This window comes from Leopardus geoffroyi, chromosome D2 (assembly GCF_018350155.1).
Source record: "Leopardus geoffroyi isolate Oge1 chromosome D2, O.geoffroyi_Oge1_pat1.0, whole genome shotgun sequence".
NCBI classification, from domain to species: domain Eukaryota; kingdom Metazoa; phylum Chordata; class Mammalia; order Carnivora; family Felidae; genus Leopardus; species Leopardus geoffroyi.
Window position 1 is genome coordinate 3,175,807 of NC_059334.1, and position 25,923 is coordinate 3,201,729.

The 25,923-nt window shown below is 38.9% G+C and overlaps 1 protein-coding gene across 18 annotated transcripts in view; it reads left to right on the forward strand.

Annotated features, from left to right (window-relative positions):
- PCDH15 (protocadherin related 15) overlaps positions 1–25,923 on the forward strand; it is a 1,244,966-nt gene that overhangs the window by 547,408 nt on the left and 671,635 nt on the right. For 13 of the 18 annotated variants that reach the window (XR_006701343.1, XR_006701344.1, XR_006701345.1 and 10 more), the window contains 2 exons: positions 24,000–24,014; positions 24,524–24,589. Coding sequence is in view for 15 of the 18 variants with exons in the window: in XM_045437154.1 (XP_045293110.1) it covers positions 24,000–24,014; positions 24,524–24,589 (81 nt within the window). In the remaining 3 variants the exon portion in view is untranslated. The remainder of the gene's footprint in view (positions 1–23,999; positions 24,015–24,523; positions 24,590–25,923) is intronic. The other 5 variants (XM_045437161.1, XM_045437158.1, XM_045437160.1 and 2 more) reach the window with 1 other exon arrangement.

Consider the following 25,923-nt stretch of genomic DNA (forward strand, 5'->3'; position numbering starts at 1 on the left):
GGGCTGACTTATTTTGCTTAGCACAATACCCTCCATTTCCACCCACGTTGTTGCAAATGGCAAGATTTCATTCTTTTTTTGTTGCTGAGTAGTATTCCATTGTGTGTGTGTGTGTGTGTGTGTGTGTGTGTGTGTGTGTGTGTGTACATCTTCCTTATGTATTCATCAGTCAATAGACATTTGGGCTCTATCCATAATTTGGCTACTGTTGACAGTTCTACTGGAAGGGGGGATGGGGGGTGTGGGTTAAATGGGTGATGGTCATTAAGGAGGGCACTTTTAGGGATGAGCACTAGATGTCATATGTAAGTGATGAATCACTGGGTTCTACCTCTGAAGCTAAGACTACGCTGTATGTTATCTAACTTGAATAATAATAATTTTAAAAAATCCATAATCTAATAACCTGAGATTCTTAATGAACAGAAACTTTTCACAGTAAATTTCATATACAACCAAATTGTCACAGACTAAACAAGATAAGACTCAGGAACATTCACATAAGGTTTTGAAAAGTGACCCCATGCAAATTTTGTCCTAAGGATACCAGCCTGGGAAAGAAATTTCTGAACTTGTCTGCTGTGGATCTGGATCTGAGAACCAGTTTATCAGTATAAATTTCTGGCCTTTTTCCTAGAAACTTCCTCTTAATAGATGCATATAAACGATGAGGATAGAAGGAGGCAATGAGTAATATTGATAATAAGGCGGATCTCTATCAAGCATTAAAATTTTCAAACCTGACCAGATTATACAAGAGACCCTAAATAGATCTTATGTCATAGTAGACCAAATAAAATTAGCATTTGGTGAATTGATGAAAACAAATGAAAGTTCAGATTCAGTATCAATATTATACTCCACAATCAATTGAAGATACTTCCCCAAGAATCCCCCGGAAGAGCATGGTGTTTCCAAGTCAAGGGTGTTGGGCCATAGTAGAGAGGTGATCTGAAGTGGATCATAGTGATGCTTCCAGGGTGTCGATCTCAAAATATCACCAGATAATCTGTTGGCAATAAATACCTATCCATTTATTAGATAGGCATTCATTTATTAGGCAATGAATACCTATTCACATTTATTAAAATGTATAGTAATCAGAGAGAACATCATCTTGAAAGAATTTTACCAGTGTCTCAGAAGGGTAAGGAAGAGTGAGATATTTTTAAAACTTTGGAGTCTGGATTGAAATTACTCTACACAGATCATTCAAGGCAAGGAACGAATTGAGATTGGGAAAAGTTCATATGATATTTTGGGATTGATGGGCATTGTGAAGTCAATATTTTGAACCAATAAACTATTTTTTGGTCAAATGAACAGACTATTACCTACAATAAATTGATCTGTAGGAACTTAATGGCAAAATAAATGACAGTGAAGTTATATATTGATTTACAAATAAATAGGTGGCTAAAGATTTGACAACATCTAAGTCATTGTCACGCACTCTTACCTGAGAAATGTTGACATAACTGATCAGCTGGTCTCAGTTCTCACTATTCTATGTGATAGATATGAATAGTTAATACTTACCTGGCACTTCTGTGCCAGATATTGTCCCTCCTGCTTTACAATGACATCACTTAATCTTTGCTGCAATTCAATGAGGTAAATGTTCTTATTGTCTTTGTACAGTAAGGAAGCTGAAACCCAGAAAGTATGAGTAACTTTCCCCAAACCCTGGCAAGACTGAGCCATCAACTACGATTCAAACCCAAGCAAACTAGTACTAGAGGCTGTGTTCTTAATTATTGTATTTTAATTCCTTTAATATATTAATGCCAGTTGAGTTTTAGCAACAATAGAGAGCTGACAATGTCATTAAAGGGGTTCATCTACAAGACAGCATTAAGCATACACATCAGACAGGCCCTCGGTGTCTCATAGTGTCATTTACAATTGGGATAACAATGTCTGGAGAAAATTAGCATCAGTGTAGAAGGTGATCTACGAATAAATTGCAATTCCATTCTAAATTCTTGAGCTATTTTCTCTGGAACTTGACAACCTGATTCTTGAATTGATTAGATGGGTGGGGGTGGGGGGAAATCAAGGTTCATCAAGAAATTCCTAAGGAATAAGAATTAGATGGGCGTATTTTTTCTACCAGTCATGGATGCTCATTTTTAAAGCTGTAATAAATCAATGTGTTATTAGTGCAGGGAGAGACCAAAGAAATCAGAGAAACCAAATGAGAGGTGTAAAAACTTATCCACACATGTACCATGGATAAATAGAAATATAAACAGGGTGGCATTTGCAGATTAATTGGGATGTTGATTAAATCTTTCATAAGTTTTTCTAAGATAATTTTTCACATAGAAATTGAAAAATGTTCTTCAGCATTTATTAAATAATTACAACAAACAGTTGCAAAAATATTAATGTCTTAGATGTGAAAGACACAAATACAACACTGAAGAAATTTCAGAAAAATATCCTGATGTCCTTATAACCAAGGTTTTCTTAAGTCAGCCACATAAATAAAAAATGTATGATGATGTTACATTAAAAATAAAAATCTTTTTAAAGTTTATTTATTTTGAGAGACAGATAGAAAGCACAAGTGGGGGAAAGGCAGAGAGAGAGAAGGAGGGGGCGAGACAGAATCCTAAGCAGGCTCTGCACTAACAGTGTAGAGTATGACATAGGGCTCGAACCCAGGAACCATGAGATCATGACCTGAAAAAAATTAAGAATCTTGTTGAAAGACCCAAAAGAATATGGTAATATATTTCATAAACTGGTAAAATATATTTCCTTTCCTCTTGCTTTCTTTCTTTCAATTTTTAAAAATGTATTTATTTAAATTTAAGTTCTTGAACATAACACATAGTATTGGTCTCAGGGGTAGAAGTTAGTGATTCATCACTTACATACAACACCCAGTGCTCATCACAACAGATGCCCTCCTTAATGCCCATCCCCCATCTAGCCCATCCCCCACCCACCTCCCCTCCTGCAACCTTCAGTTTGTTTTCTGTATTGAAGAGTCACTTATGGTTTGTTTGCCTCCCTCTGTTTTTATGTTATGAATTTGAAATTACTTAGTAAATTTAAGTATGTACCATACTTATGACTCAGCACTTCTGTTCTTAAAAATGTGCCTAAAAATATTCCTCTAATTACTGACCAAGGGAAATATGCCATAGTGTACTTTGTTCCTAACACACTTTGTTCATCACACACACGCGCACACGCGCGCACACACACACACACACACGCACACACACACAGAATCTCGTCACAACAATACCACCAATAGGAGAACGGGAACCTGCGTGTAGTCTGGTTATATGATGGACTAGTCTAGAGCATCGAGCCCATAAAGGTACATGTGTCAGTCTTGATTAATCTCAACAGATAACATTGCCGAGAAAGAGACAAGTCGCAGCATATATGCAATGTGATTCTATTACACGAAGCACAAAGACCTGCACAATCCTACCACAGGGCACACAGAAGATTTATGATGTGCTACTAATCTTTTACGTCTTCTTGGGGGTGGTCAGGGCTTAAATATTCATTTTATTATAATACTATTGATTCTTAAACTCTGCAAATATATTAGGTGCCCTTTTTTGTGTATCTGAAATGCTTGACATTTTTAAAAAGGAAAAACAAAGTAATAGTAAACAAAGAACGGTGACAGAAGATGGATGGCAAGACGGCTTGCTGTGTAAATAAAACATTTTGCTTGAGAAACATAAAGCAGTGTTAAATGTCATGTTAAGCTGCCTGCTCGACTATTTTGTTTTTTGGAGTATTTTTTTGAAAATATTATTACCTTGCTTTATTCCTACTGTAGGCTAAGTGGAAGAAAAATTGGGTAGCAGTGGAGGAAGGAGAGCCGAGGTGTTTTGAACACAGCTGAGCGCCAACAAATACTGAGTGCCTGATGGCTCTGCCCTGGTGTAGAACTTGCTTTTGATCTGAACGTGATCCCCCTGCCCAAAGCTTTCCCACAACATCACGGCAGCATCGTGGAGCCGTGGACTTGAGCTCAGCTGCCCAAGCTAACTAGAAGTCATTGACCCTTCGAGATTTTCTGTGGCAGGCTGCCATTGGTACCCTGTGCCAAATTGCAGTTTGAATTGATGGGGATCATGCTGAGTCGAAGGAGGGATCAAGGAGTATCTGTTACCCACAGACACATAAAATGGCAGCTTCTGGAAGTCTTCAATCTGGCAAGGTGACAGGAAGGCACTTCGTATGACCTTAGCAGATTTTAAACCTAAATGTGTTCTAATGAAACAGATTTCACTGCATTGCAACATTCTATATTTTACATGGTTTATAGGGTTGTTTATTTTACTTGGAATCTTTGTGATAGTCTCTATATGCACTTTTCTAGATAAGTGAATGTCTTTCTTTTATATTCCAAATGGCATTTAGCTCAGGTTTTCTAATGAATTCAATGCATGAACAATTTAGGATATTTTTTTTAACGTTTATTTATTTTTGAGACAGAGGGAGACAGGGCATGAACGGGGGAGGGTCAGAGAGAGGGAGACACAGAATCTGAAACAGGCTCCAGGCTCTGAGCTGTCAGCACAGAGCCCGACGCGGGGCTCGAACTCACAGACCGCGAGACCATGACCTGAGCCAAAGTCGGCCGCTTAACCGACTGAGCCACCCAGGTGCCCCAATTTAGGATTTTTTAAAGCAATTGGAAAACACCAGTAACAATGAAAACGATAATAATGATTATTTACTAGAATTTTATTGAAAGATTTTACATAAATCCACTTAAAATAAGGTCAGAATTTCTTCAATAACATGAATATACTTTTTGATGGCTGATTTCAAGTTGTCAGATTTTATAGTGCAAACAACAGAATCCAAATAGCCTGATTCATCTGGAGAGGATGAACATGTGTCAGGATCAGGACGTGGAAGGATCAGAAAACCAGGCTTGGTTGCTCCAGAGACAAGGTCAAGGAAGCCAGAGAAACACTCAAGTGCACCCGGAACTTATGGTGGAATCTGCACTCCCCAGTACCTGGGAGACCTGGGCTGCACACAGGTTTCCAGATTTCTCAGCTCCCTAGAAGAAGCACACGCCTCTCGCATCGTGTTGATCTGAGCTCCTGGCTCATTAGACCCTCTCTTTTATCCACGCGCCATCGTCATGACTGCATCCTCTTTGGCGGGTTACGAGGCAACGCCTACCTGCAAACAAATGTGACAAGTGCAGCTTCAAGCTTCACAGCCTCCGTGATAGAAACATCCGAGCCGGACAGGGGGTTGGAATGGGGGACCTGTCTGTGGTATCGGCCACACCTGGAGAGTCCACCCGAATCCTAACCACTTAACACAATTGTTTAATGTTTTACTATCATGGGTGCTTTTAGCAGTGGTTTCTACTTGTCTGATTGTCTCTGTGTTAGTATATTCCCCAGAATAACATCCCCTGTCAAAGGACACTTTTCTTAAAAATCTTGCCATTTTTTTTCTTCCCTTTTTTTTTTTTTGGAAGTCTGTAGCTCCCCTAAATCATCTACTCATCTGTATTTCCTTGCTTTCTAGCCAACCCTCGCTCTTATGCTTTTAATATTTTTTTAACAATTTGACTGAACAAAACTATCACTTTATTTTAATTAGGACTTGTTTTTATTATAAGCCCCGTGGATGTAAACCTTTCAAAAATATATTGTATACTTTTCTTTTTTTTTTTTTTTTTTTCTCAACGTTTATTTATTTTTGGGACAGAGAGAGACAGAGCATGAACGGGGGAGGGGCAGAGAGAGGGAGACACAGAATCGGAAACAGGCTCCAGGCCCTGAGCCATCAGCCCAGACCCTGACGCGGGGCTCGAACTCACGGACCGCGAGATCGTGACCTGGCTGAAGTCGGACGCTTAACCGACTGCGCCACCCAGGCGCCCCTATTGTATACTTTTCTATTATTGATAGAGTTGGCATAAATTAAATATTATGAAGATGATTTAATGTCATTAACAGAAGTATTAATTAGGAGAATGTGCCAGGAAGCTGTACTTGAGCTATTTCAGTGCAGAACATAAGAAGAACATTATTTGCTTCAGACAATTATGCCTTGAGAGTTCTTGTATATACTCTTAATTATTTTTACTCTCTCTGCCCTTGCTCTCCCATTGAAATTATGACTTCCTCTATGCACTTCTGTTTTCGCGTACATTCTCTACATTTATTTGTATTTTTAATCCATTTTGGATTAAGAAAGAAGAAAATACATCTTATTATAAGAGTATGGAGGGCGTCTGGGTGACTCAGTCGGTTAAGCATCTGATTCTTGATTGCTACTCAGGTCATGGTCTCACTGTTCATGGGTTTGAGCCCCAGGTTGGGCTCTGAGATGATGGTGCAGAGCCTGCATGGGATTCTCTCTCTCCCTCTTTCTCTGCACTTCTCCTGCTACCCCTTCCCCTCTGTCTCTGAAAATAAATAAATAAACATTAAAAAAAAAAAAAGAGTATGGAAAAGTAGGTTTGATTCTGTGTGAAAGTCCAGAGCTTTCTCTCCGTGTCAAGTTCATGACCTTTAGTGTATAGATATTTGGGATCTTGGGGAGATAATAATCTTATTTTCTGGTTCTTGACTCAAACTGTGGTCACTGAAACAAAAACAATAAAAAAATAAAAGACCTCTTAATGATAGAGGGACCAAAGTGAATGGGGGAAAATCTGACAACGGATTAACAGGTCCATTGCCATATTCAAGTGAACTAATTTGAAGAGAGAAATAACAAAGTCCCCTTAATGTAACAGAAATTCTGACTTGTATTATTATTTGTAGTTGTTTGTAGTTTTGCACACTTATAGAAAATTGTGGTGTGTCGGGGCACCTGGGTGGCTCAGTCAGTAGAGCATGCAACTCTTGATGTTGGGCTTGTGGGTGGGAGCCCCATGTTGGGTGTAGAGATTACTTAAAAATACAATCTTTGGGGTGACTGGGTGGCTCAGTCAGTTAAGTGTCCATCTTTGGCTTAGGTCATGATCTCATGGTTCACAAGTTTGAACCCCACGTTGGGCTCTGTGCTGACAGCTCAGAGCCTGGAGCCTGCTTCCTATTCTGTGTCTCCCTCTCTCTCTGCCCCACCCATATTTGTGCTCTGTTTCTCTCTCTCAAAAATGAATAAACTTAAAAAAATTTTAAAAAGAAATAAAATTGTGGTGTGTGCACCATTAGACATGCTAGGAAAGGAGGGCTGAATGCAAAATAAGAAACCATGTAGCTTAGAAAGCAACCAGGCAAACAGTTATAACTATAACATCTTCTCTGGACTCACTCTTGGCAAAATGTGTGATATGAGCAAACACAGAAAAATAAAATATGGAGTCCTGCCCTTGAGAAGTTCCCTTAAATCGCAGCAGATCTGTGGGGTGCCTGGGTGGATCAGTCGGTTGAGTGTCTAACTTCAGCTCAGGTCATGATTTCACTGTTCATGAGTTCGAGCCCCATGTCAGGCTCTGTGCTGATGGCTCAGAGCCTGGAGCCTGCTTCGGATTCTGTGTCTCCCTCTCTCTCTGCCCCTCCCCTACTTGTGCTCTGTCTCTCTCTCTGTCTCTCAGAAATAAATAAATGTAAAAAAAATTTTTTTTAAATCGCAGCAGACCTTCTAAACTACAGGCTTCTGTACAGAGGAGTGTCTAAAAATGAACTTGTGAGTGGTAACCTCTATGGGACACAAAGCTTCCTTAGTCGTATGTTGTACATGTGGATAGCAAGCTGTCAAAAATGTCATCTCTAAGTGCCAAGGGTGGTAAAATAGTTATCATCAATATTTTGTTATTTTCAGCTTTTGAGAACTCTAAAGAAAACTTCCAAGCCAAAAAAATTAGTTTATCAATAATATGATTTTACTCTTTTGACCACATTTAAAATTATTGTCCTAGCTGACTTTTCTTGAAAGAATTCATTGGAAACAAGCATTTGCATGTTTTAACCTACGACCTCAGTGCCTTCTGCCAAATTTACCAACAGAAGTTTTCTCTCTGCCCAAGAAATGTCAGATTGTATTACTGCCCTGACTCATTTTTGATGTCAATCTGCAAGGTTTATGATTCGGAAAGGGATTATTTGTTAAGTGAAAGAATATCATGTTAAGAGTCATTGACATAGGAGACGTTATCCCTCTGACACTTGATATTCACTGTGAAACAATGGAGAGACCACAGATTCATTTGGAGCTTGTGGTTTTCAGCTTTCTTCTGGAAGGACTTCTGGCTGTATGGCCTTAAGCACATCATGCTGCCAGGTGGAATTGTACCTGGGGCAGCACCCTGATCGTAAGATGAGACACACAGAGAAGAAGGACTTGGGTGTTTGGCGGGGGGCAGGGGGGGTTGTTATTTTTTTAGGTTCTTCTGTTACTCTCAGCTTCAGCCCCTCACCCATCCCACTCTCAAGACTTGCTCTTTGATAATGGCTCCTCAGATCCAACTTTCTCCCTGGCACTTAGAAATGGGAAAATAAAGCAAAGGAAAAGTATTTCTGAATTTCCCATAATTTGTATATTCAAGTATATAAACAGTCTACAGCAGACAGTGAAGACACACACTTTCTCCTGCCTCCTCTAACAACTCTCACGCGTCATGCATCCAAACAGTCACATCCTAGGTGATGAAACAGAAAGTTCAATATTGTCACACTCTTCTGGGGGTCCAGAAATATCAGCTCATATTATTTCACGTAAGTAGCAAACTTATTCCAACACAATGGATCTTGTAAATCTGGTGGATCAGCTTTCTGTTGAAGTATCTCTACACCTGGAAAATATACATCAGGCTCCCAGACCGCACTGGTGCCAGCTGGCCCTCCTGACACCTGGCGGGCCTCCAGCAGCCTTCACAAAACGGGTTTCCTAGCTTACCCTGGTGTTTTCCATATCCTGTGGCACCACACTCTCCATCAGCCCCTGCACATCTAGGCACAAGGTAGGCACGCGCATAGATCAGGCTGACTTTTACAGACCCGGACTTTTAACGCACCCCAATGCCAGGCCAGCCTCCATGGACCTAGAATCCAGACCCAGCTCCTGCAGACCAGGCTGCCAGGGTACCTTAGCACCCCACAGACCCCCACAGAACCAACTGGCTGGCCATCCCTCACAGACTATGCTCCAGACTCATCTTGGCACCAGCCTGGCCCCATTGCCCCAGCCCTCAGGCCAGCCCTCATGAATCCAGATTCCTGGCTTATCCCAGTACTGGACTGGACCCTGGGGACTCAGATGCTATGCCCCCACCAGTAGTAACTCGTACCTGTGAACCCAGATTCCAGCTCATGTTCACAGACCCAGGCATCAGGCTGGTCCCCTTGTACCAAAGAAGCCGGCCTGCCCACCTCCTGACACAGGTACACATCTGCCCACCCAAGGACTCCCAACGGCAAGCCTGCCCACAGATTCCACCAGAAGCTCTGGATGGGCTTTGCCCGCCAAAGCCAGTCTGTAAAGACTACAAGAGGTATCTACTTCCTCATATGCACAGACACTAATGCAAGGCCATAAGGATCATGAATAATCAAGGATATTCTGATACTCTAATGCTCTAATGTGGTGGTGGGCTAACAACTAGTATAAAGGTCAAAGGACAAAAGCATTAAAAATAACTATAGCTGGGGCGCCTGGGTGGCTCAGTCAGTTGGGCGGCCGACTTCCACTCAGGTCATGATCTTGTGGTCCGTGAGTTCGAGCCCCACGTCGGGCTCTGTGCTGACAGCTCAGAGCCTGGAGCCTGTTTCAGATTCTGTGTCTCCCTCTCTCTGACCCTCCCCTGTTCATGCTCTGTCTCTCACTATCTCAAAAATAAATAAAACGTTAAGAAAAAAAATAACTATAGCTACAATAATCAGTCATGGATACACAATATAAAAGAGGTAAGTTGTGATGCCATGAAATGCAAATTATTGGGGGGGGTCATAGTAAAAGTATAGAATTACTGCATGCAATTCCAGATAAGCTGTTATCACATTAAATAGACTGATATAACTATGAGATGTTTTATGTAAGCCTCATGGTAACTAAAAAGTAAAACCTTTCACTAGATATACAAGACAGAAGAGAATCAAAGCATATCAAATGGAAGAATTACTAGAAAGAAAGCAAAAGAGGACGAAAGGAACAAGGGAGCGAGAAAACAATCAGATGCAACTATTAAGTCCAAACGTATCAATAATTACTTTAAAGGAAAATGGATTCAATTCTCTGATCAAAAGACAATGACTGAGTGGTTTGAAAACCAAGATCCATCTAAATGCTGTTAGCGAAAGACCCAGTTTAGTTTCAAGGACATATATAGACTCAAAGAAAAGGGATGGAAAAGGATATTCCATGCAAATGGAGACCAAAAGAGAGTGTGAGTAGCTATACTTACATCAAACAAAATACACTTTAAGTCAAAAACTGTAATAGGGACAAAAAGGGTCAATATATGATGCAGAAAGGGGTAAATTCAACAAGAAGTTACAACAATTATATATGCACCCAGTATCAGAGGATCTGAATATGTTAACCAAATATAAAAAGATCTGAAGGAGACTATAGACAACAGTACAATAATAGAGGGGACTTCAATATTCCACTTTCAACAACGGACAGATCATCCAGACAGAACATCCATAAAGAAACACTGGACTTGAATTATACCTTACATTAAATGGAGTTAACAGACAAAAACAGCACATTCCATCCAACAGCAATAGAACACACATTCTTCTTATTTGTGCAATGAACATTCTCCAAGATTGGCCATTTGTGAGGTCACAGAACAGACTTTAGCAAATGTACAATTTAAATCATACCAAGTATTTTTTTCTGACCATGGTGGTATAAAACTAGAAATCGATAACAAAAGGAAAACCAAAAAGCTCACAAATGTGGGAAAATTAAACACACACCTGAACAACAATAGGTCAAAAAAGAAATCAAAAGAAAAATTTTTAATCTAAAAATAAGTGGGGTGCCTGGGTGGCTCAGTCGGTTGAGCGTCCGACTTCGGCTCAGGTCATGATCTCACGGTTCGTGGGTTCGAGCCTTGCATCGGGCTCTGTGCTGACAGCTAAGAGCCTGGAGCCTGCTTTGGATTCTGTGTCTCCCTCTCTCTCTGACCCTCCCTGACTTGCGCTCTGTCTCCCTCTGTCTCAAATATAAATAAACATTAAAAAATGTTTTTTAAATAAAAATAAGTGAAAACAGGTACACAGTATACCAAAATTTATCAAATGCAGCAAAAGTAGTGCTAATGGGAAGACTGTAGCAAAAGCCATAAACAAACAACAAAAAAATGCTTACATTAAGAAAAAAAGATCACAAAAAACCTAACTATGCACTTTAAGGGACTAGAAAAGAACAAACTAAGCACGAAGCTAGCACAAGAAAGGAAATAACAAAGATCGGAGCAGAAATAATGGACATCGAAAACAGAAAGGGTCAATGAAACTAAGGGCTGTTTCTTTGAAAACTTAATCAAAACTGTCAAACAGTTTGCTAGACTAAGAAAATAGAAGATTTAAGTAAATAAAATCATAAATGAATGAGTTCACATTACAGCTAACACCGCAGAAATACAAAGGATCATGGATTACTGTGAACAGTTGTACACAAACCTACAAATTGGATAAACTAGGAGAAATGGATAAATTCCTAGAGACATACAGCCTATTAAGATCAAATCATGAAGAAATAAAAACTTAGAACATATCAGGGCACCTGGGTGGCTCAGTAGGTTAAGTGTCTGACTCTTGATTTTGCCTCAGGTGATGATCTCACAATCATGGGATTGAGACCCAACATTGGGCTCTGTGCTGACAGCGTGCAGCTTGCTTGGGATTCTCTCTCCCTCTCTCCATGCCCCTCCCCCACACACCTGCACATGAATACACCCACTCTCTCTTTCTCCCGACCCTCTCAAAAATAAATAATAAATATTAAAAACATCAAATGGTTATCTCAGTAGATGCTGAGAAAACAATTAATAAAATTCAGTATTTATTCATGATAAAAATCTCAACAAATTGGGTATACAAGGAATATATTTCAATACAATAACAGCCATATACAACAAGCCCACAGCTGACATCATGGTCACTAGTGAAAAGCTGAAAGCATTTACTCAAAGATCAGGATCAAGACAAGGTGCCCTCTCTCACCATTTTTATTCAACCTAGTACTGGAAATCGTACTCAGAGCAATTAGGCAAGAACAATAAATAAAAGATGTTCAAATCAAAAAGGTAGAAGAAAAAAATTTTTTTTCAGGTGATAAGATCTTATACAAGAAAAGCCTAAAGACTCCACCAAGAAACTTTTCGAATAAACAAATTTAGCACACTGTAGGATACAACATCAACATAGCAAAATCAGTTGTGTTTCTATACACTGTCAATGGATTATATTAAAAATAAATAAAGAGAGGCATCTGAGTGGCTCAGTCTATTAAGCATCCAACTCTTGACCTCAACTCAGGTCTTGATCTCAGGGTCATGGTTCAAGCCCTGGGTTGGGCTCTGCACTGGGCATGAAGCCTACTTAGAATAGAAAAGAAAAAAACAAAACAAAACAAAACAGAACAGAACTATCTCATTTATAATACCATCAAAAATAATAAAACTCTCAGGAATAAATTTAAGCAAGGAGGTAAAAGACCTGTACACTGATAACTATAATATATTGACGAAAGAAATTGAAAAATCTACAAATAAATGGAAAGATATCCCATATTCATAGATTAGAAGAATCGATATTATTAAAATTTCCGTACTACCCAGAGCCATTAAATATTCAGTGCAATCCCTATAAAAAATTCCAATAGCCCTTTTCTCAGAAATAGAAAAAAGACATCCTAAAATTTGTTTGGAAACCCAAAAGACCCTGAATAGACGCAGCGATTCTGAGAAAGAACAAAGCTGGAGCCACTATCTAACCTGATTTCAATCTTTATGACAAAGCTACAATAATAACAACCATATGGTAGTGACATAAAAAACAGACATATGGTCCAACGGTTCAGTTTGAGAGCCCAGAAAGAGACCAGCATAATTTATATTTGACAACAGAGCCAAGAATACTAATGGGAAAACAATAGTTTTTTCAATAAATGGTGTTTGGAAAACAATAATCACCTGTGAAAGAATACAAGTGGATCCCTGTATTATACAACCCATAGAAATTAGCTTAAAATGAATGAAAGACTTTAATGTAAGACCTGAAACTGTAAAACTGTTTAGAAGAAAACATAAGGAAAAGTTCTTGACCTTGGTCTTGGCAATGATTTTTTAAATATGACACCAATCAAGAGTCAGTTAAGTGTCTGTCTCTTGATTTCAGCTCAGGTCATGACCTCACTGTCGTGAAATAAAGCCTTTCATTGGCCTCCATGCTGAGTGTGGAACCTGATTAAGATTCTGTGTCTCTCCTTCTGCCCCTCCCCCACTCAGTGCACCTGCACTACTGTTTACTGTCTCTCACTCTCTCTCAAAAAAAAAACAAACAAAACTCCTAGGAACAGAGTAGAATGTAGTTGATGGGAGCTGGAGTGTTTGGAAAATGACACATCGGTCAAATGATGCCATCTTTCAGCCCAAAGGTGACTAATTCCTGAGGCTCTAATGTACAACATGGTGAGTGGAGTTAATAATACAGGATTATATGCTGAAAGCTGTTAAGAGTGTAAAGTTTAATGTTATTATCACACACACAAAAGGAAGTGATGTAGTGGTATGGAGGTGTTAACTGACCTTAGTCTGGCAATCATTTCATAGTCTGTATGTTTATCAAATCTCACATTGTACACCTTAAAGGTACACATGTTGTATATCAAAATATCTCATGAAAGCTGGGGGAAAAAAGAAGAAAACAGATGTGAAGTTTCCTAGGATATAGTGTTTCGGTGTGTAAGTAATTAAATGATTAATATTTTGTCTCCATGATTTAATCCACAGTTTGCCTTTTTACTGATAGTTTAGGTGTTCATAATTACCTTGTGGCAGGAATAGGACTTAAATAGGCAAAGCAGGCTGTAAACAAAGACTTATGAACAATCTCTCTGAAAATGCAGTTTTAAAAAAAAATTTTTTTTTTCAACGTTTATTTATTTTGGGGACAGAGAGAGACAGCATGAATGGGAGAGGGGCAGAGAGAGAGGGAGACACAGAATCAGAAACAGGCTCCAGGCTCTGAGCCATCAGCCCAGAGCCCGACGCGGGGCTCGAACTCACGGACCGCGAGATCGTGACCTGGCTGAAGTCGGACGCCAAACCGACTGCGCCACCCAGGCGCCCCATGAAAATGCAGTTTTAGACAGTGATGTTGACATGCAGCTTTAATCCTTTGACCTTGTTGAGTATCTTAGTAAGAATCATGAATGAGAATTTCCTCTGAGCTACCTCATGAATAATTAGTAAACAAAACAAATTAGCTTTCAGAAACAACATAGATCTGAAATCTTTAACTGCTTTTTGTAAAGTGTTTTTGAATAATTTTGTGTTCCTCATTGACACAAAGACTTACGACTTCTTTTCTCCTTTGTATTTCAATTGTAAAACCTAAGGCCAAAGTGGATAATATGGCAAAACAGGCTACCCATCAGAAAATGCCTTTTAGGAAGATTCTGGAATAACAGCAAAATCCTGCAAAGAACTCTTAGAAGGGATACATGATTTACTGCATATGACATTATTAGAAAAGACTTTTTATTTTAGTTGTAAGCATTCCTCGGACAATTTTTAAATGGAGAAACTTTGCATGATTTAGCATCACTATATTTCCTTAGCAATCTGTGGACATATAATTAAATGTACTGTTACTGTACCAGCATGTTAAACGCACCTCAAAAATACATATCATAAGTCTATTTTGATCTGCTAATACAATACAGCTTTCTTGTGAATGTTCAAAAAGGTAAGAAAGGGCTACTTACATAAGTTAAAATATGCAAAAATCATCGCTTTAAAAATGTGGAGATATACAAATTTTGTATGTTGTTTTCTCATTTGGATAGAACAGAATTTACCTAGCAGGAAATTCTAAAGCACCTCTGTGTGCCAGGAACTCTTCTCTAACACAGCTTCTGTTTGCCAATAATACAACTGGGCTATAGAGAATTTAAGTAATGTTTAAAGGTGCTAAAAGCTAGCAAGTGGTAAAACGTGGCCAGTGTTGAACCCTAAGTGTCTCCCAAGGCCATGTCCATAACCATAATACTGGCTGCCGCTTCTCATGTCAGTGTTATACATTACACCTTGGGCCAAGAATGATTCTATACATCCCAAAGTCCCCAAATGTAGTCATGGTTGCCTGCTGGAAGGTTGCACAAATAAGGAAAAACTGTCACCATCAATGGAAGAAAAACCCAAATAGCGTCTAACTCATGTAGTATGAACTAGATGTAAGGAAGTCACATTTGGGTACAAAGACTAACATGTTTGACAATGCACTTACATGAAATTATAAAATAATCAAGTATAGTCATATTTCAAGTGAACAAAAATAACTTTAAAATGTTCACTTGATCTTCTTATCAGACTTCCCCTGACAATTTATTTTCTGCCCTGCCTTTGTTGTACAGCCCCTGACTTATCTTTATTTCAATTATTTACACGATTTAATTTCTTATTAAGAATGGGCTTGCCTCTCTCACCAAGTGTCATCCATGCACAAGGCTACTGTTGTTGATAGACCAATTAGAATGAAGTGAATAGTTTCATAAGAAAACAGTGGCTGAGAGAGCCCCGGTCTCTCTAGTAAATTGTCCTAATGGAAGCAGTGATGGAGAGCGATACTCCTTAATGACTTCAGTAGGCATTACCAGACCATGTTGTTGGAACGTCTTAACCAAATTATATCATCCAATTAATAATGACACTAAGGCATCATAAAATATGTGTTGCTTCCCCCATGGTCAAATTTGAATCCCTAAGTGGTAATGCTGGCAGAGTAATCATAAGAACATATCCTATTCTTGAGCTGGAGATGATGTACTTACTCACTATGTCCTGGAGTTTAATCCATTCATTTTGCTTTTCGTCAGTCATGGCCAAGTCCATGTCTTTGTTGATTATAGCTTTAGACAATATACCTTAAAGTGTGGTTCCACTGATCTTATAACTCAACATCTAACTCCTTTTCTTTTGGATGAGAGAGTCAAAATGCGAAGCAAGGAGTTTCTGTCTTCTGACGCCACTCCTATGTGTATTTTCCTGGAAATGAATGTTTCAAAGATCAACAGAAAAGATGAGGGTAGTCCCTGTGCTGCTACTTGTGACAAGCGAATTGAAGCTAAAATATTTGTGTAAAATGAAATTTAAGGAGAGCACAGCACCCCTTTGAGTGAGAGGCCAGATTGCTAGGAACTAAGCAACTGATACAGTGTGTGTGTGTGTCTGTGTGTGTGTGTGTGTGTGTGTGTGTGCGTGCGCACGCGCACACACACACACAAATGCAAGCTTCTAAATGAGAGAGTCCAGACAAACTGATAGCAGAGGGATGTTGAGAAGAATAGGGATTTCAGGAAATCTGAAACTTGTTCTTGACCTTTCTGCTTGATCATTTGGCCACCATTGCATCTGAGGACCACAGTGGGACCCATGGGTAACTGTGAGCACCCCTTTAATTTCTTAGGCTGGGGTTCAAAGATCCTAGTTGTGTCTAGTAAATTTAATCCAGGACAGGGTGTCTACATTGATATGTAGAATAAGAATTCTAGCATATTTTTGTCCATAAAACCAGGAGAGACATTTCATGTGACTACTTTTATCCTTAATGAGAATGTACTTTATGATCACATGCAAAGATAAGATCAGCCCTCACTGAATATGTAGGGGAAGCCAAGAGATTCTCTATTGTCTTTTGATGAAAGGAAAAAAAAATAGGAATAACTTTATAAATATATTGCTTCCAAAAAAATGATACTGTAAAAATGAAAGTTGTATCTATTCTGCCTGTACATTTTACAAGGGAGCATTCTTAGAAATTACCATATATTATTTTATTCATCTTTCTTATAGTAAATCTATGAGGTAGTTATACTTACTATTATTCCTATGTGTATAAACTAAGGTACAAGAGGTTAATACTCTGTTGAACATTCTGTTACTATTAAAGGCAAAAGTTAGGATTTGAATTAAGCTATTCTGACATGTCCTTAAACTCCATATTATACTAGGAATAAATTCTATTATTATCTGAAATCACTCCCCCAAAAGATTTCAAATGACTAGTATAAAGAATTTGATGGGCTATTTCTTTTATCTATTTTTCATGAAGAAGGTTAGTCCATAGTTCCACCAATATGTTAAATGAAGATTGTAACATGTCAAATGCTCTGCTGGGGGATAGAATAATTCCCTGATAATCATAGACAGCTGGTAAAAAATACCTGCATAAAGATTCTAAGGTGACACAAAAGTATTTGTGACTTTTGATGTCATAAAAGATTGGGTATCTGAGGTCTTTGAGTTTTAATTCTTCAAGTGAATTTTGACCAAGTCATGAAAGACCTTGGAACACATCTTTCTCTTAGGATATTGTTGTGATCTTGCTCCATGATAGTTTGCCATGTAAAATTCTAACAGAAATTACAGTCAGTTGGAGGAAAGTGAAAGTCTTCTCCTCCCTTCTCTTTACGCCTCTTTCTCTGGTATTCTCAACCCTCCATGGTCTTCTGTTACTAGCCTCACAGAATCTCAAAGTGCTGTATAATTCCTCTATTACCTTCTTTACCTCAATGGTAGATTATTCAAGTGTGTGGGGGGGGGAATTCGTTTTCCTCTTCCTCTCTAAGTCCTTGACTGAGACACCTTGTAATAAAATATACAAATTAACAGGAGAAAAACAAAATTACTCACAAAGATATGAGACTAAAAGGCAGCCAGGCAGTTGAGGATTATATACACACCATCCTGGCCTAAGGAAATGGACAGGGGTCAGGGCTTCAAAGGGTAAGAAGGCAATTCATAAGATGTGAAGAGGAAATTTTTGGTAAACAAACATTTGCCTTGACATGCAGATAAGTCTCTCCAATGAAAAAGGTATCTCTGGTAATAACTCTCTTGCTGGCATAGGCTCCCTTTCTAATTTCTTTACACTATAAAAAGGAAGGTTAAAAAAAAAGCTTTTCCTGAATCCACTGGGTCTTTATTGCCTTCACCTCTGTATGCCCAAGTGGCATATTTTGAGTAGCACATCCTCTCCCCTCACACTTCTGGTGAGGTAGCCTTAATGATCCTGTCTTTAGACCATTAGTTTGTTGTTCATTTCTTCCGTGTTACTTGTTTATGAGAATATTTCAAATATTAAATAAAGAAGGGGGACGGAGTGCCTGGGTGACTCAGTTGATTAAGCTTCCGACTCCGGTTCAGGTCATGATCTCACAGTTTGTGAGTTCAAGCCCCACATCGGGCTCACTGCTGTCAGCAAGAAGCCTGCTTGGGATCCTCTGTCCCCCTCTTTCTGCCTCTCCCCCTCTTGTGCTCTCTGTCAAAAATAAATAAACATTTAAGAAAAACAAAAAAGATTCAGTTATAGAGTTTTCATTTTTTTTTAATTTTTATAAATTTGATTGAAGCCATACATTTCTGCATTCAGTAAATAACTGCTGACAATCAATTATGTTCTAGAAAATTTGTCCTTGGGACACAACCCTGAGGAATAGAAGTAAGATCTGTAAGTGAGTCATCATATATTCATAAACTGGTTCTAGAAGGCAGAGCGATGGGAGTATATACATCAGAGAAGCTCAGGGTCAGGCATGGTTTCTTTGAGAAACTAAAGAATATGCCAGAATCTAAAAGATATACAAGTAAATGATGGGCTGAGAGTAAAGATGAGAAATAAGAAATACTGTAATATGTAAGGGTCTTGAGGTAGCTCATGGTGGAACATAGAATGATTAAGGAAAAGAAAAACATTTGTCTGGAATGTTGAGAGCAAGTGAGAACTCGGAAACAGACAAGACAGGAAAGAAAGGAGGGGGGGCATATCACATAGGACCTTGGAAGCCATGTATTTTGGTTTTCATTCTAAAATCATGCAGAAGGTAGTAGGTCATAAAAAGTTTTAACCTAAAAGCAATGACAGATCATGAAAAGGTAAGTCAGTTGCTACTTATAAAAAGATCACTGTGGATAAAGAGAAAATTAAAGAGTGGGGCAAGAGTGTCCATAGGGAAAGTAGTTAGGAAAATGTATTTGATGAGTAAGAGATCGGATCAGTGTGGTGACACTGGAGACTGAAAGCAGCAGGTAGATATGAAAAGTTTTTCTGTAGGAATTAAATTCAAGGCTCATTGATGGGTTCAGTCTAGGCGCCTGAGGGAAATGGGAAGGCTCACAGGTGACCCTCTGCTTTCTGGTTTATGCAGCTTGGTGCACAGTTGTGCTGTTCGCTGAAATAACGCGGGAGGGAAGATGGTGTGGGCTCAGGGGAGCAGTACATTTAAGGCACCTGTGAAATTGCAAGTGTAGGTGTTGGTTGGGCAGCAGGGCCCAGACTCAGAAGAGAGGTCTACAGGAAACACAATATGCAAGGTATCCACATGGCCAAGGCTATTACAATATTAATATATGCAAAAAGCCAAGTGAATAGGCTTGAAATTTTATTGAAAACACAATGTTTGGCCTTAAAATAACATTTTGAGCCTAGGCTACAGTGGGAATGGGGTTTTCCTGGCTGTTCTCACTCCCTGTGAGGAATGAGCATGTGTAGACAAGTTTGGATTATTGCCTTTCTGTGGCCCATCAGATGCACGCTCTGAGCTCCAGGCTGCAATGAGAACAGCATATCACACATGTAGTGCCTTTGAAACCAAGTCATTGCATATTTTTCTAATACTTCCTTTTGGGATTTATCTATTTATTTAGTTAGTTTTAGTTTTTAAAAAATATTTATTATTTTTGAGAGAGAGAGCACGTGTAAACAGGGGAGAGGGGCAGAGGGAGAGAAAGAGAATTCCAAGTAGGCTGTGCACTGTCAGCACAGAATCTGATGTGGGGCTCGATCCCATGAACTGTAAGATCATGACCTGAGCCAAAATCACGAGTTAGACACTTAACTAACTGAGCCACTCAGGCACCCCTATTATATTTATTTATTTTTTTTTAATTTGAATTCTGGTTAGTTAACATAGTGCAATACTGGTTTCAGGAGTAGAATTCAGTGATTCATCACTTACACACAACCCCCAGTGCTCATCCTAACAAGTGCCCTCCTTAATGCCCATCACCCATTTAGCCCATCCCCCACCCCCTCCGTCTGTCAACCTTCTGTTTGTTCTCCATCCTTAAGAGTCTCTTGTGGTCTGTTTCCCTCACTTCTTCCCCAACCCTACATGTTCATCTGTTTTGTTTAAATTCCTCATATGACTGAAATCATATGGTATTTGTCTCTGACTGACTTGTTTCACTTAGTATAATACATTCTAGCTCTATCCTTCTCTTTGCATTTTAAATCCAACTTGTTGCATGAGATTATTTAAAAATATATGGCTTATTTTTAGCTTGATGACAAATTTGCAGGAATAAATCACACTGAGCATTCAGGCATTTGTATTCATATCCTGCACTTTACAATAAATTGGATATGGGAATCAGGTAGGGGCCTAAGAGGTTAGAAATTTGAGGCATGAAAAACAATGAATTTGTGATTTAACCAGGACAGTCAAGGATGAAATTAAATAGATTAGGGAAGTCCATTTCCAAAGTAGAACGTCATCAGCTAACCTGCCTTTCATGTGGTGGACAAATTATCCATGGACCATAGAGAACACTATCATTCAGCCCCCAAAATGCTTTCTAGTCTTCATTTCGATCTCCATTTTGATATTTTGGGTAGAAAGTACATCACTGGGCATTCCACCCAGATCACTTTCTTTTCAAGACAATTCTGAATATACTTCAATATTGAAAATATTTTTGTGCATTTCAAAACTAATCAGTTATGCTTTCATGAATGCATGATTCCAAAACAAATATTTTAGCTGTTGTTAACAATGCTATTAATGTATTCTTTTTAGAAACCTACTAGTCTCTCTTCATTAATATTGTGGTCTAAAAATGTTAAATTACTTTTGGTTTGATCTCAAATAAAGCACTTTTTAGACATGAGAACATCTTACTGGGGGAGGGGTGGAGCCTGCTGGAAAAGAAAGCTTAGGGAAAGTCTCCTAATGGGGACTGACAGGGAGGAACCACAGCTGGGCCTCTGTGCCTGGGCTGTTTGTGCTGCTGGGGACATAGTGAGAACACAGATTTCTCAGCAGCTCTCATGTTCAATGGGAGATTGTAGCTGGCCAGAGTGTAGTTCAGAAAAAATCAACACACGTTCTTTTAGGACCAAGTCTTAAGAGAGAGTACTAAGAGTACTAAGGTTTGAATATTATAAATATGATGGTTTCTTTTTTTTTTAATTTTTTTTCAACGTTTATTTATTTTTGGGACAGAGAGAGACAGAGCATGAACGGGGGAGGGGCAGAGAGAGAGGGAGACACAGAATTGACGCGGGGCTCGAACTCACGGACCGCGAGATCGTGACCTGGCTGAAGTCGGACGCTTAACCGACTGCGCCACCCAGGTGCCCCAATAAATATGATGGTTTCTAAGATGAATGTGATGCAACTTTGGTCTGAAGGAGTTCTTGTGAGAAAGACACACTGATTTTTTTTTTCAGTGGGGTAATTTATCCAGTGGAATATAGTGTGCACTGAAGGAATTTAGAGAAGAGGCGTTTAATCTAACCAGCAATGAGGAAGACCTTCTAGTGAGGTGATGCCTTGCCAGGTTTTCTAAAGAGAAATAGAGGTCAACCAGGGGAAGAAGAGGACAAAGGGCATTTGAGCAGATGGCACAGAAAACACGAATTTGGGTGGTTGTGACTAGAGAATGGACTGAGGGTAGAGAGGGTAAGGCATTTAGGTAGGGTTGGGGATGGGGAGTCGCATTTGGCTTAGCTGAGGAGAGAAAGTGCATCCATACATATAATGGTAGCCACCTGACAAAGGAACAATCTTGAAAAGTAACTACTCTGTAAAAGACAAACAGAAGAGGTGTTTGGTAATCCAAGAACTGTGCCTGGTAAGAATTGGTCAGGTTTCCTTTATTCTCTTCTCCACAGATCACCTCCTCCTTCTTGTGTATCTCCTTTCCACTTACGTTGTCCATGAACTTATTAAGGAATTGACTCCACAAATACCACATTGTACTACACCTGTGTAGTAGGTTATGCGTCTTTGTTCTAGCTGGTCTCTAACCTTTTTCACCTGAGACCCTAGAAGAAAGGAGCTGTTAATTTTATATTCCCATGTTCACAGTAATTCATCTACAGATTTGACTAACCAAATGAATAATGTTTGAATGCATACAAGAATACAATACCAGATGAACAAAATATTATGAGAACATGAGGTGGGAGATAAATTCTGACTGGGGGTGTGGTCAAGTTCTCATAAAACAGGAGAAATCTTGTGCCATCAAGAAAGAGAAAAAGAAAGGAAAAAAATGGAAAGAGAGAGAGAGGAAGGAAGAAAAGGAAGGAAGGAAGGAAGGAAGGAAGGAAGGAAGGAAGGAAGGAAGGAAGGAAGGAAGAAAAAGAAGAAAGAAAGAAAGAAAGAAAGAAAGAAAGAAAGAAAGAAAGAAGTAAAGAAAGAAAGAAAGAAAGAAAAAGAAAGAAAGAGAAAGAAAGAAAGAAAAGCGGAAATATGCTGGACAGAAGAGAGGCAGAAATGAATTCAGGTAGCAGAACTTCCCTCAAAATACAAAATAGGTCCCAGCAAGAGTAAAGGGGTCTGATATGGCTGATGGGCACAGGGCTTAATTCTAAGTGAACCATGTTGAGACTTACATCTTTTGAAACATTATCCTAAACCATTTCTGTTTGAGAATCTTTCAATGGTATCATAAGAATTTTTTTTCTTTACTCCAAAGGAAACATGTAAGGTTTTGTGCAGAGATGTGCTATTATGTTAGCTTTGATTTGGGTGCATGAAAGTAATTCTGATGGGAAGAATGGATGAACACAGAGTGAGAACAAAGCTTCTGGGAAGTGGTGAGGTAACCACTGCAAGAGTAGGGGTGACAAACAGTGAGCACTTGTCCTATGTTGGGGTGGAGGAGTGCGGTGGACATGAGATATTTTAGATCTAACAATGGTGTGACTTGATACCCCTTCACTATTGACAAGGATGGAAAGAAAAATACTGGAAATCTGTGAGATATTGAGATTCATGTGAGAGAGCATGTACCTTACAATATAGAGTAGTGCTTGCCAAGGGTTCTATTGTTCATGTATATGCACATAATACATAGAATTTGAATGAATGAATGAATGAATGAATGAATGAATGAAAAACTTTGAAATCTACCCAATGACACACGTGCTTGGATGACATTAAGCAAATGTGATTTATGCTGCAGTCACAGGAGTGTGCCATGGATATTTAACTGCATAACACAGCCTCATCAGGCCTACTGAGTACCCCCTAAGAGTGTGGTTTACACCCCAGAAGTGGACATTTGACATCTTGCTGGCAAAGCTTTCCTATTTTAATGGTCATGGATATTGTAGCTCATGACACTATTTTTATGTTCATTATCCTTAGATTCTTGACAAGATATTAGTAGTGTTTGAAGTAACAAATTAGTCATCTCTACTGATGGACAGGCACTAATCTTAACATTCATTCAACATAGGGATACTAGACTGTTCATAATTAATTTGTATGTACCTTTTCATAGGAAACCTATAAATGTACTTTATGTTTTTTCAACTCTATAATAGTAATTTTTCAATATGCTAATGATGCATGATCAAGTTAATGTGTTAGTGTTATATTAGGATTAAAAAGTCTGATATCAGGATTTTATGTATATCTTTTCTGGAAGTTATTATGTGATGTATCTGTTATTATATAGTGCTATTTATATCTTTCAATCCACACTAAATATATACATCTATTCTTTCTTCCTTTCTTTCTTCCATTTTTCTGCTCTGCTTCCATTGATGACTCTATACTTTTGACTCCAGACTGGCAATATGAGGGTAAGATGACAAAAATAAAAATGCCAAACAACCTCATGAACATTGCTTGTCTGTCTTTGTTTTATTCTCTTTAGAACATTATTAAAATTCTATTCACTCCCTTTAATTAGACCCTTTATCACAATTAAAGTCCAATTATGTTTGTTTCTGTTGTGAAGCTTTAATTACAATTTATCCTTGTTAATCATTCCTTTATGTTATTTCTTTGGGTTAAATTACCATCCCATTATCTCTGTCCTGAAGGACTTCTGCTCTCCAGTGGTCTCTGCTGGTGTTTTCTCCATAAGATTTGAGTAGTTTGGGGTGTACAAAGTGAACGTGTTATGATGTTGTAAGGGATCTCTGTGGTGGTTATGATAAAAAATTAAAATATTAGAAGTAGTGATGCATATCAATTTGATTGTGGGATTTTTCTTCTTAAATATCAATATATATCCCAATGAATTTGATCTCAAGGTTAATGCTCGTGCAATTGTTACTTCTTACGTATGGTTGTTTTCTCTCCTTAGATTGCAAACTAGCTAGGGGAGGACCGCCAGCCACCATAGTTGCCATTGATGAAGAAAGCCGGAATGGTGAGTGAGCTTCATGTTTTACAAATGACCTGTCCAAGAGGGATTTCTTCCCCTTTCAACCCTAGATTTGTTACATGTGGAAGTACTAAATAAAGTTAGCCCAAATCCACAAATAGTGCTCCCCTAATTTCTTCTCTGTATGAGTTTAAATTGGGCCACACGCGCAAAATGCTTTACCTGGATCAAGAGACACTTCCGTGACTGGAAAGGTTGCATAGTCTCGACTGTAAAGGAGTCACTGCACCCAGTCAGTCCCAAGAGTGAATCCAGATACGGCTGGGTCTTTCTTTGTCACTAGGTAGAGTTGACTGTCACCCACACAAACACCTAGTGACCTAAATAAGACACATTGCATCCCTCCAAAAGAAGTCGACCAAAAGTTAAGCCTTCCCCTGGCAGCTTACGTTGGTGGGAATCTGGTTAGGATTACCCTCCATAGCCCACTAGACATGGTGATATAGGAATGGTTATCGGGAGAACTGAAAATCCTTGGGAAGAGAGAACCTGACGAAGGTTCTGAGAGCAGAGGAAGAAGCTTGAGTGTTCGCTCAGTTGGTCTGCCATCATTAACAACTAATAGGGAATCCATACTAAGTTCTTCAAAAAGTATTTTTCCTTATCAAAACCAAAAATAAATACAGCTGGTGCTTTGTTCTATACAACACTCTCTTAGCCTTTTAAACTTCAGTGTGTTTACAGATTCTTTTCTGTTAGGTTGCAGTAAAACGGTATCTCTCAAGTCTTGGTTTCTATTTCAAACTAGTGTAAGTGTGAGAATGTGCTAGGAAGCTCAGTTTGACTACTAATTCTGTGATGGACCTTCCATGGGGCTTGTTCGCTTTGTACTTTGTGTCTGTTGGAAGCAGTCTGTTTTCCAGATCAATAAATAAATAAATAAATATTCATATATATACACACACACACACACACACACACACACACACACACACACACATATATACACGCACACATATATAAAGGAATTATGTCAATTGGCTTATTAGAGAATGACATTTTTCCTGGAATTTAACCCTACATACATTCTGAAAATTCTATAACATATGTAATACCTTCATTGTGCTGTATTAGAAGCATTCCTTTAGAGGTGCCTGGGTGGCTCAGTTGATTGAGCATCTGACTTGATTTCTGTTCAGGTCATGATCTCCTGGCTCATAGGATGAACCCTGCATTGGGCTCTGCACTGACACCACAGAGCCTTCTTGGGATTCTCTCTTCCTTTCTCTCCACCTCCCTCCCTCCCTCCCTCCCTCTCTCTCTCTCTCTCTCTCTCTGTCTCAAAATAAATAAATAAACATTAAAATAAAACATTCCCT